Source organism: Lygodium microphyllum, chromosome 2 (assembly GCF_053477565.2).
Source record: "Lygodium microphyllum isolate KBCC chromosome 2, Lygodium_microphyllum_v1.1.10, whole genome shotgun sequence".
Classification (NCBI taxonomy): Eukaryota; Viridiplantae; Streptophyta; class Polypodiopsida; order Schizaeales; family Lygodiaceae; genus Lygodium; species Lygodium microphyllum.
In genome coordinates this window covers 32,637,999-32,650,045 of record NC_141136.1, presented here as the reverse complement: position 1 = coordinate 32,650,045, position 12,047 = coordinate 32,637,999, and the positions used below count along the sequence as shown (strand labels likewise).

Genomic DNA, 12,047 nt, shown 5'->3' with positions numbered 1-12,047 from the left:
TTTTTGGAAGCTACTCCAATGGACATTTTGTTCACCTCCAAAGCTTCAAAATTTTGCAAGGGACAATTTTGTCTTCACTAGCTACATCAAGTTTCTCAACTAGTTGAGATACTTTTAGAGTAGAAGGTTTAGAAGTTTGTTTCTCTAGAAAATTGACATGGCATCTAGAATAGAACCTATGTCATTTGAAAGTGAGAAGTGTCCCTACACTTGTCATTTTAAGGAGACACTTCTCTTTTGTAGCCTCCGTTTTGCATTTTTGGGCAACCGAGCTGCACATGTATGTATTGGAGGTCTATCTGATCAGTTCCACATGCCCTACCACTGAAATTTCAGCGGCATGCTATGTATTTATCTATCCAATACTCATCCATGGAGCACACTCTACTCAAATTGTTGAAATCAGAGGACAAAAAAAGGAAAGCAGCTTGTTGCTTGGAGTATGCAGAAATTAGAGTTTCAAAATCCTAATTTTCAAGTTTGCAGCAAACTAGCCCCACTTTCATGATCATGCCATCTTGATGGCTATAATTGTTTGTGTCATAGCAAAAAAAGAACATATGCTTGTTTTAAAGTTGCATTGGAAAGTAGTGGATGCTGATGATGCCTGGGAGGGTGAATAATTTCATGAGGGCTGGAGTGGACCAAATGCTGATTGTAAAATGGGTACTTCAAAATAATGAGACTGCCCATGGGGGTCCCAAAATGACCCAGAACAACCAGTGGGCTGGCCAGATACTGAAGATTGACAGGTCAAATATAAAACCATGTGCCTAATGCCCTTGAGCTCTTCGTGTGCAATGTTCAGAGCCTCATATTGTTAGGTCCATAAATAAAAGTTGTAATCTAATAATTCCATTGCAGTGCTGTAGTCAGTCTATAATCTATCATCTCATTCTCATGATGCAAACCTGAATCTTTCCATCCAAAAGAATATGCCAGAAATGACAGCGAAAAATCCTTTTAACTGGAGGAACATCCATATTAAAATATGCAAGCAGCAACAGCAAGAAAGAACTTGTGGAGCGAAAATGTTTCATAAGTCCATTCTGCTAAGAGGTGGTTTGTTTCTTGCTTGTCATTCTTGGATGTGCCTTCGGTTTCTCTTAAAGCTTAGGGTAGACACATCACAAGCCATAACCTCTCCACTTTCAGTTATTGAAACATTCTTGGCCTGTATTGAATGTGCTAATCCCTTCATAGAATAGGTTTATCATGAACATGGCAGTTCAAAATGAGTTATACAATCACACAGAAACAAGTGGTGACAGTACCTGTGCCACCAATGAAAGCTGTGGGGTTCTGTTATATTGATGGAAATAAGCACATCCCTTTTAACTAAAAGTTGTTGTGGCTCAGCAACTGCATTCTTAGTTAACGAACCGCTTTAACATACTGTAGTCTAGTGGCTAGATTTTGCAGGTTCTGTTTGATTTATTTTTCAAGGCTAACCTGAAAGCATCTGGTAAAGTTGAAATCTGTGTGATGTATAGCAGTCCCAATTGGAGTGTTTCTGAGAATACGCAGGAGGATGCTAATGAAACATGTAGCTTTTGGTACCTAATTTTTTTGTTTATATGTCAGGCTCATTCTCTGACAGTATTAGAAAATTAATTCTCAAGGGTAACTTGGAAGTGTTTGCCAGAGGTCAAATATATGGATAAAATAACCTGGAAGTCTTTGTCAGAGTTTAGTATATGGATAAAGTTTAGCTGTCTGTGTTGGAGTGTTTGCAAGAAGATCTAAATCCTGGAAGTGTTTGTCAGAGTTCAGTATATGGATAAAGTTCGGCTGTCTGTGTGGGAGTGTTTGCAAGAAGATCTAAATCCTTTTTTTTGTTTTTTTGGTATTTCTCACTTCCCCAGGTATGTCATACATATTTTACCGCTGCTACTTGTGTGCTTCTCTGATCAAGTGGTTGCTGTCCGTGAGGCCACTGACTCTGTGGCGAGAGTGATAATGGCACAGTTAAGTGGACAAGGAGTGAAGCTTGTCTTGCCAGCATTGCTCAAGGTCTGCAGTCGTATATTAGGATACAACCAAGGATAATACTATGTTTTTTTCTTGGCTTGTCATTCTTTATCAGATAGTTGTTTTATGGGTGAGATTTTTTCCTTGGTTTACTAAAGAACTTGAGCATCCACAATAGTAGCATTGGACTCTGCATGTGCTCTCAGAGCTAAACACATATGCTTGAGGCAAGTGCATAGCCACTTGCCTCATGTTAGGAAAATTCGGGCTCAAAAATGTTGCTGTGTTTACTGCTGAAGCAGTTTGGTATTTTGCCTCGTGGTGAAGATTACAATTGGTCTTTTAATTTTTGAAGGGTCTTGAGGATAAAGCTTGGCGCACAAAGCAAGGGAGTGTGCAAATGCTTGGAGCGATGGCGTTTTGTGCTCCTCGTCAACTGTCCCAATGTCTCCCAACTATAGTCCCTAAGCTGACAGAGGTATTCTATTCTTATTAATATTATCATCTATAATAACAACATGCAATCATCCAGCTAAACTGTAATAGCCACAGGGAAACTGGATGAGTTCTTTTTTCAATCATTATATGAAGCCTCAGCCTTTCATGTTGGCCTATAGGTGCTAACAGATACACACCCAAAAGTTCAAGTGGCTGCACAAACTGCACTGCAGCAGGTGGAGTTTTACCCTTGTTGTTGTATCTCAATGTCTGATATGCATGCCATGGTTTTTTTAACGTGGATCTCTCAAGCCCACTTGTCTTCAGACTACACTAATGGTTTGTAGTTGCATATTTACAGATTGGAAGTGTGATTCGAAATCCAGAGATTTCTGCACTTGTTCCAACTCTACTTTTGGCTATTTCTGATCCGAACGAGCACACAAAGCACTCCTTGGATGTTCTTTTGCAGGCATTTTTTTCTTTTGGTTTGCAGCCTTTTTATAGCTTGATTAAATGGGGGAAGAAGTGATGCTTTACAGTTGTTGTCTTTCTATGTCAATTCCTTACTTTGATCCACTGTGCAGACTACATTTGTAAATACTGTTGATGCACCATCCCTGGCGTTAATTGTCCCAATAGTGCATAGGGGCCTCAGGGAGAGAAGTTCCGAGACAAAAAAGAAGGCAGCTCAGATTGTTGGCAATATGTGCTCTCTTGTGACTGAACCTAAAGATATGCTTCCTTACCTGTGTTTGTTGCTACCTGAAGTGAAAAAGGTATTGTGATTAATTTGTTGGACCTAGTTCTTGTAATAAATTCCTTCAGAAAGGTTTAGCTGGGCTTTTTCAACTTGTCCATTCAGGTGCTGGTTGATCCAATTCCAGAAGTGCGAACAGTGGCAGCAAGAGCCCTTGGCTCATTAATCAAGGGAATGGGAGAAGAAAACTTCAGGGATTTGGTTCCCTGGTTGCTCGAGACTCTAAAGTCAGAAACAAGTGGAGTTGAGAGATCTGGTGCAGCTCAAGGGTTGAGTGAGGTGCTTTGAAGTTCTGCAAAATCTTATATTGAAGTTAAATTTATTCAGAAATCGTTACTATTGACGGGAAATTTTCATTCCTTATCAGGTACTGGCAGCCTTAGGTACAACGTATTTTGAGTCTTTACTTCCAGACATAATTCAGAATTGTTCTCATCAACGTGCAGCTGTGAGAGATGGCTATCTCACTCTGTTCAAGGTAATATATGGATGCTGATGTGGCATCCTCAGATGAAGACTCTCTCCCTATTGCACTCGACTGACTTGTACTTGTCATCTATTACATGTGAACATTCGCTGAGAGTTAACTAATGTATGTTAATGCAGTATCTGCCAATGGCCTTGGGCCCCACATTCCAAAAATATCTCCAGCGTGTCTTACCAGCCATATTGGATGGTAAAGAAATTCTAATTGATGCAGTTTTTTCATATGGTGCTGATTTCTGCCAGACCTCGGGGATGAATAAGCTCTGATTCGTACACGATGTTTATCTAGGGTTGGCTGACGAGAACGAGTCAGTACGAGATGCAGCTTTGGGTGCTGGACATGTCTTTGTTGAGCATTATGCAACTACGTAAGTATTGGTTTGTTTGTGAACTAACTTGTAGGAAGGCACTGTTGCTCAGAAAAAGAATTATAGCTTATCGGACATGCATCATACAGATCGCTGCCTTTGCTTCTACCTGCTGTAGAAGAAGGTATTTTTAACGATAACTGGCGGATCCGACAAAGCTCAGTGGAGTTACTAGGTGACCTGCTTTTCAAGGTGAAGTGGCTTTTGGTTTGATTGTACTTCGCTTAAGTTCTGAGGTTGCAAAGTCTTATTATGAATGTTCATTTTTCACAGGTAGCAGGTACTTCTGGCAAGGTTGTTCTGGAAGGTGGCAGTGATGACGAAGGTGCAAGCACTGAGGCTCATGGACGAGCAATTGTGGATGTTCTTGGTAAAGACCGCAGGAATGAAGTTCTTGCTGCTGTTTACATGGTTCGGTCAGATGTGAGCCTAACAGTTAGACAGGTAAGATTTTGAACCTTCATCAGTGGATCTACTTGCCTTATGGTTAACATTCCAATGTCTAAAATGTTCAAATAATATATGGACATGTAGGCTGCACTACATGTTTGGAAAACTGTGGTGGCAAACACTCCCAAAACACTGAAAGAGATTATGCCAGTGCTGATGAGTACACTAATTGCTTCACTTGCTTCAAGCTCATCAGAACGGCGTCAGGTATTTTTGGAAGTTGACAGGCGTAAGGATAGTTTGGAACATAACAGACAGAATCTTGTTGAAATTTGGCTGTATTTGTATTTTTAAAAATAACTTATTAGCCTTCAGTTGCTTATTGTGCCCTTTGCTTCAAAGAGATGTGCACATAACCATATTTTCATGAAGCCTGATTTGATAAGAGATTACTGAATTTGATAAGTTAATTTCTTCTGGTGGAGCTCCATCTGGAAAATGTTTTGTCATCTAGCTGTGAAATTTTTCTCCATCAGGTTGCAGGACGGTCGCTTGGTGAACTAGTTCGTAAATTGGGCGATAGAGTGCTCCCTTCAATAATTCCAATACTTTCTCAAGGACTAGAGGATGCCAGTGGAAGCACTCGACAGGTGATGTTTTTGTCCTTAGATGAACTTATTGTCTTATTGGGTTATCAGTGTCTGTTTGACTGCTTTTACTGTGGGGTGTTGTCATGTATCATGATGAACTTACAACATGAAATCTTAGCTTTGTAAATTCAAGTAAACCTGATCTCAGAATAAGCTGTAATGTACAAAGGGAATGTTTACTAGTTGCTTCCATAGTAAATTAACGAGGAAAACTACATCTTAAAGTGGAACACAATGGACAGAATAGCAGAGACTTTAACCACAAGAAGTTATGGTGATAGAATTAGTGCCATCTGCATGGATCTTCAAAGGTCGCATGACATTTGTGATACCATTTGATGTTATAACTTGTTGACCTTGTGGCCACACGTGCTTATTGCTCTACCAGGTGCTTGGATAGCCTCCTCTCCCTCAACCACCAGAGAGCAAATGCACCTCTTCCACCTTCTTTAGCACAACTATGGTCCAAGACGCCTTCGTTAGACTCCAAAATGGTGAAGCAAAAAAATCATGATGAACTAGTAGTAGAGCACCTTTGACCTGCGAGAGACATTTTGCTGCCACTTCTAGCCCACCCATTTAATAGAGCCCTTTGTGGAGTCTTCCCTATGAGTTGGTTAGTTAATACTATGGTACCAATCTTTAAAGTTGGAGATCATATGGTTCCCACTAACTATAGGACCATCATGGTTGGCCAAGTGCTAGCCAAGTTTTATGGATTTGTAACAGAGTATGAGTTGGAAAAATGGGTAGAGATGCACCATCAATAGAGTAGGGTTTAGACGAGGGTGTTCTATTCTCGACCACATCCTCACACTTCGAGCCCTCATTTAGGAGGGTAGAGCACATGGGAGAAGGATTTGTTATTAACTTGTGAATTTCTGCAAAGCAATTGATATCGTATCATGAGTCAGGGTCATGTAGAGATTATGGGAGTTGGAGGTGAAACGTCCTCCTAGGATCGACCAACCTGCACATGGAGCACTCTTGCAGGATTGTGCAGTATTGATGCTAGGGAGGGTGGCTAGGTCAAGGCGGTTGGGAAGACCAACTTGGCTTGGCTGGAGAGAGTGTTGATGTGGCTTGGACAGCTCACATGGATTCATGGTGTGCTGCAGGCACCATTTCTTTTAGAAGATGCCACGATGGTTCACCAAGATTGATCTTGTTTGGGATGTGAGATGCAATATATGCCTTTCAAGACCGGGTGTCGTCGTGACAACAATTAACTCTCTTCCATAGTTGCATTCCGTCAGTGGATGGAATGGATGTGTCTGATCCATCTAGTTTGGTTGGATGTGTCAAATCCATTCGGTGTGGACTAGACCAAAAAAAGAAACCTTGCCAATTTCATAAACAAGACAGATTGAAAAATTTTCTCTTCTTTGCCGCTATCTCTACCTCCCTTACCGGATCCTCATCTTTTACCCCTCTTACCATCACCTATTCCTTCTCTTCCTCTTCCTCTACCTCTCTTCTACCACCTCCTCTTTCTCTATCACCACCTCCATCTCTCTTACCATTACTCCTTGCCCATCATTTTGTACTTACCAGCTATGTATTGTTTACTGTTCATTTTCCATTTAGTTAGTCATAGCATTAGATGACAACTATCTTGGGACTTCTTCATGAATCATACCATAATCTTCTATTGACACCATGGCCTCTCATAGTGTGCCTTCTTTTGATGCGCCAACTGTGAGTGAATTTGAACACATGGAGGATTCTTGATTTGCTTTCCTGAACCCAAACACATGCAAGGGCATCATCTTGAAGGATTTTCTTCCATGAAATCTATTCGTTTGCTGTGGTAGTTTTGCAAACTCAAATTGAAGATGTGCAATGGCAATTGATTGAGTTGTGCATTTCCCATTTTCCATTTATGCCCGCAACCATGAGGATGTTGGCTCTTAAATTCTAGCCCGGTTCTTTTAAAGGGGAGAAGAAGGAATACGATGAGACTGATAGCTAGCCAAATGGATAGCATATTTCGATCTATACTAGTTCGATGATAGTTGCGCAAGAAGAAGGATGATAAACACAAAGCAACTTGCTGTGAGGATTGTTCTATAGGTCACTGTTTGTGTGCCATTGAACAGGGCACTTTCGTGGAGACAGAGTGTCCGCAAAACAAGAAGGTGAAGTTGACGTCAAAGGCTTTGGTAATTATTGTAGAAGCTTCAAGTAGTTCATTTGAAGTTTTATAACATGATTGCTTTGTTAATGCAAGTAGTTGTAATGGTTGTTTCATAAATAAAACTCTGTCTTGTCCACATGACCATTTAAAGGTCATTGGCCATATTAATGACCAAATAGTTATAGTTTTGTTTGACAATGGATTTGCTCAACATTTCCTTTCTTCTCAATTGGTGTAGAGAGTTCGACTCCACATGGTACTTGTTGATCGAGATCATGCGTGTTACACAGAATGTCCGACTATAACGAAATGCTCATCTAGGTTTGTGATGATGAGCTCTCCAATTAGAAGCCTAGGTTTCTTCTTTGAGTACCTAGCTTTGATACCGAGAAAGAGATGCTCGTCTACAAACAACAAATACAATCGTACAAAGCACGGACTGATAGAGAATACAGTTAGGATTAGGGTAATTCAGAGCCAATGAACACCAAAGAAGATAATGAATGAATGAATGTTGAATATATGTATGATGCTCAATGTAGCAAATAGACCATGCAAAGGTGAAATACTGACCCTTGAGCTCCCATGTCTCAAGCAACAAGGAAAAGAGTATGAGTTGGAGAGTGTGTCATACTGCGACAGATCTTGTAACGCAGTAGACAGTCACCATGAATGCCTGGCAGCAGCGAATGCAGCAATGAGGAGCTAGAACAATGTCAGACGGCTAGATTGGGGCTGGAATAGCAAAATGCAGACTGATTTGATGACATGGCAGCTAGATGCAGGCAGCAGACTGCAAAATACATCTGCTGCTGACACATGGCAGGCTGTATAGCAGTCTGCAGCAGCAAATGCAGGCAGGAAAAACCACATGGCAGCCTAGCAACAGCTGGGAAGGCTTTGAACAGCAGCAGCAGATGATTGATAGGAAATAAATGCAGGCTGAATCAGGTCACCAGCTGTTATGGAGGACTGAACAGCAGGCGCCAACAGCAAACAGGAGTGGACAGCACTTTAACTCAGATATTCTGTGTGGGGGGTGTGGAGAGTAGAGTTTGGCACCAACAATCTGCAAAAATGAGATTAGGGCTGAGTGGACAAGCTGTCTATTTTTAGATGGATGTGGATGGATCCTCCCAATAAGGGTTTGGCTTATGGGACATAGATACTCTCTTGGATCGTGTTTCTTTTTAATAAAAGTTTGGTAAATTTGACTTTTGGTATTGTAATTAAGAGCTAATTAAGTGGTAATGCATTATTTAGCTCAACACCCTCTCGAGCCTAAAACTGGAGCCAAAAAGGGACAATCAAGATATCTCAAGCCCAAATTTTCTTTTACCCCAAGGTGTCCCATCCAAAGCAACCAAGGTGTTAGACAAAGGGTGCTCATTGGCTACCTAGTGACCTACGAAGACGACAGAGGTGATGGTTATCTTACCAGGGGAGCCCAAATGATCAACCTAGAGAGGTCAATGCGTCGGACAAAGGGTGCTTGTTTCGTGCTTGGTGGCCTACTAAGGCTTGCAAAGGCGGATGGAAGTTTTTTTTCTTAAGTATTTTAAATCATAACATTCTAACTATTGAGTAAACTGTGCTCCTAGGGGAGAATAAAAGAGATGGTTAGATCCGACACATCATGAATTGGACAAGCTATCTTGACTATCCATGGGTGTCAATGATGAAGGAAGCTATGGAGGTATATGGTTAAGGAAGCAAGGGAGACTGTCGTAGGAGATTGCCAAGGGAGCTATCACACATTTACAAGAATAGAATACCAATACATGGGGTAATGCAAAGGCCAATGTAAAATGCCATGCTCATACAAAATGCTATTCAATGGTGGCTCTTGGATCGAGCTAATTAAGTGATTAATGCATTTTTAGCTCTATAGTCATAATGCATTTTTAGCTCAACAACACTCACTATGGATTGTTGGGATCGGAAGATGTTGAGATTGGATCCTTCAATTTAGAGTACCATTAGTCCTTGTGTTACATCCTTGGAAATTTGGATGGGTACTAGTAGTATTGGTCACTATGGTTATGAATGTGACTTGTACAAATGTACTAAGGACACTTCGGGGTTAGGGCAGTTGAGTCCTATCTATAGGACTCAAGGCTCTGTTGTGCACGCCATTGTGTAGTGTCTTGTGTGCAGGTTCATGAGTCCGTGTGTTACATCCTTGGACATTTGGATGGGTGCTAGTAGTATTGGTCACTATGGTCATGAATGTGACTCAGTACAAATACACTAAGGACACTTCGGGGTTAGGGCAGTTGAGTCCTATCTATAGGACTCAAGGCTCTATTGTGCATGCCATTGTGTAGTGTCTTGTGTGCAAGTTGGATCCTAGGAGGACATTTCAGGGAGTCCCTATGGAGGTGGTGTGGTGTCACAAGACTGTGACAACTATTACCTTTTTGTTGATTTCTTTATTACATATTTTATTTGGTTTTTCTTTTTGGAAGGATCCCTCTTGAAATCTAAACGCCTGAGTTGCATGGCCAGTATGTAAAACAGACAGGAATGTCTAGTGAGTCAAGATTGGACAGTTAAGGTCCAGTACAAGTCTGGAAGAGACTGATGGCACTGTAGATTGACAAGCTTGGAAGAGACTTGTGAAAGTGTATATAGACAAGTGTGTTGAAGAACTAGAGTGGAAGAGACTAGTTCAAAGTGAAGATGGACAAATCTCCAAGAGATTAGTCTATGTGGGGATCATCAGTGGAAATTCACTTTCAATTGAGCTACATTACAAATTTGGATGTAGCCATAGTCTGCAAAGATGATCAGAAGACTAGTGGGATGCAATGGAAGCAACTCCTAAAATTTAGGGAGTTACTATTTTTGGACCTCAGAATCTGTTCGCGTCATTATCTTCATTTTTGCAGGAGGATTAATCCTCTGGTCTGTGCCGAGGTCAAATTTTGAACAGAGGATGGAGAATTTTAGACCGGAAGGCTAGAACGGGAAACACCTTCCAGTGCTGCCATTTGGCTCAAATTTGTGCACTTACCTCTTTAAAGAGGGCTGGCGTGCAGTTTTTTTGGTCTTTGGAGGCTCATTTGAAGAGGATGGAGGAACAATTGCTGATGGAGAAGATTTGAGAGCTTGCCTACCTTGTCCATGATGCACAGAGGCTTGAGCTTGCTCCCTACTCCCTCTCTCTCTCTCCCTGACAGTATGGTTATGCTTCAGAATCAAGGGCCTTTCTTCTTATATATGAACAGTTGTGTGGGAATGTGCTGTCTTTGCATGAGGCAAGAGCCTCCTTTCTTCAGGAACAGGAGCAGTTGTTTGCTGTTCCCAAGCAGGAATAGGTGAGGGTGGTAATCTCACCAAGCAGGTGTCTGAAACAGCACTAAATCAGTACAGATTTTGGACTGTTCAGAGGTTATTTCAGAGCCCAATTGATGTCAGAGTCAAGGGGCACTTGGTACAGATGATGGAGAACAGTACAAGGAACAATATGAGCTGAAAACAGGTTTCAGAACAGGTCTGAATCAGTAATTACAGTGGGCTGAACAGTACAGGGAACAGAATGAGTTGAAAACAGGTTTCAGAACAGGTCTGAACCAGTAATTACAGCAGACTGAAATGGTCAATTCTGCACTCCAACCAGAAGTTTCAGACTTGGGCAGAGTTTCCCCTCCTGGTCAACTTGTTTTGGGTGAGTAATTGTACTGTTATGCTGCCAAATTTCACCCAGAAAAGGTGAAAGACAGCCCATTGTACTCTCTCTTTTTAAAAAAATAAAGAAATTCCGCAAGGGGCGCCTAACTTAGGGGCCAATAGGGTGTCTGTATCGCAACAGGAGCATTCTAGCTTCCTGTATTTCTTTTTGATTCTGTGTCTTTAAGTTTAGGTAATGGGGGGTGACTATTAATTGGGTGAAAGCATTTATATATTTTGGTTGTACACTACCGCCCTTCCCAGTGAACAGGCCGGTTACATGGTTCCATTGCCGGGATCGAATCACTTTTTCCCTAAAGAGTGAGCCAGGGTTGGTTTGGGTGTAGACACAGAATTGTGCATTATGGTTGATAGAAAGGAAGACACCAGAGAGGAAGCGTTTGCATCACATGAGATCCCTGTTGTTCATGAGGTGGGAGAGTCTTCTAGACCTCCACAGTTTGTTACTCCTCCTGTTATGGTTGAGCCACAAGTTCTTACGGCTTCTTCTATGGATGAAGACATTTTCAAAACTCAGTTAGTTGCTGCTGTGAGTATGTTAACACAAGTGATGCAGAATCCAAGGTTTTTGGCATTTTTGCAGCCCTCCCTTACGTTACAGCAAGTTGGGCAATCTGTAAAGATTTCGGATCCAGTAGAGGTCCAGGATAAGGGTAAGCATGCTGCAGACTCAGTGGAAACACCAAGGCAGCTTGCGGAGTCAATGGAGACTCCAAGATTGGTTCCGACTGTGCAGGAACAGGTGGCGGAAACGCTAGTTACACAGGCATTGCCAGTTCAGCTCGCCACTTTACAGCAGCTAAATGTTGGTTTAAATGGACAGGGAAACAGTTTTCAGGATTTACCACAGGTTTTCCCACCGACCTCTGTGCATCCTGGATACTTTGGAGGTGGATCTGTATTTCAGAGTATGGCTGGTTATGCGCCTGGAAACCAGATTTATGTACCAGGAACAATGTTTGGGGGTACACAGGGTTTTATGCCAAACCCCATGTATGGTAATATAGGCATGCAGCTTGGATTTCAGGGAGTTTAGGGTAGTTTTGGCATGCCAGAGAGCACTTTTGGTATGCCTGGTTATCAAAATCAGCAAGCAAGTATTGTGTCTACAAGCCCTGTAGTCAATGGTCCGGCAACTCCCATGCCACATGTTA

At 41.7% G+C, this 12,047-nt stretch overlaps 1 protein-coding gene across 2 annotated transcripts in view; it reads left to right on the top strand.

Moving 5' to 3' along the window:
- ILA (putative protein kinase regulator ILITHYIA) overlaps positions 1-12,047 on the top strand; it is a 147,349-nt gene that overhangs the window by 67,684 nt on the left and 67,618 nt on the right. For both annotated transcript variants that reach the window (XM_087692010.1, XM_087692008.1), the window contains exons 30-42: positions 1,866-2,013; positions 2,327-2,449; positions 2,589-2,645; positions 2,771-2,881; positions 2,997-3,188; positions 3,275-3,448; positions 3,537-3,647; positions 3,776-3,845; positions 3,945-4,023; positions 4,113-4,215; positions 4,297-4,467; positions 4,558-4,680; positions 4,950-5,063. In XM_087692010.1, the coding sequence (XP_087548136.1) occupies positions 1,866-2,013; positions 2,327-2,449; positions 2,589-2,645; positions 2,771-2,881; positions 2,997-3,188; positions 3,275-3,448; positions 3,537-3,647; positions 3,776-3,845; positions 3,945-4,023; positions 4,113-4,215; positions 4,297-4,467; positions 4,558-4,680; positions 4,950-5,063 (1,576 nt within the window). The remainder of the gene's footprint in view (positions 1-1,865; positions 2,014-2,326; positions 2,450-2,588; positions 2,646-2,770; positions 2,882-2,996; positions 3,189-3,274; positions 3,449-3,536; positions 3,648-3,775; positions 3,846-3,944; positions 4,024-4,112; positions 4,216-4,296; positions 4,468-4,557; positions 4,681-4,949; positions 5,064-12,047) is intronic.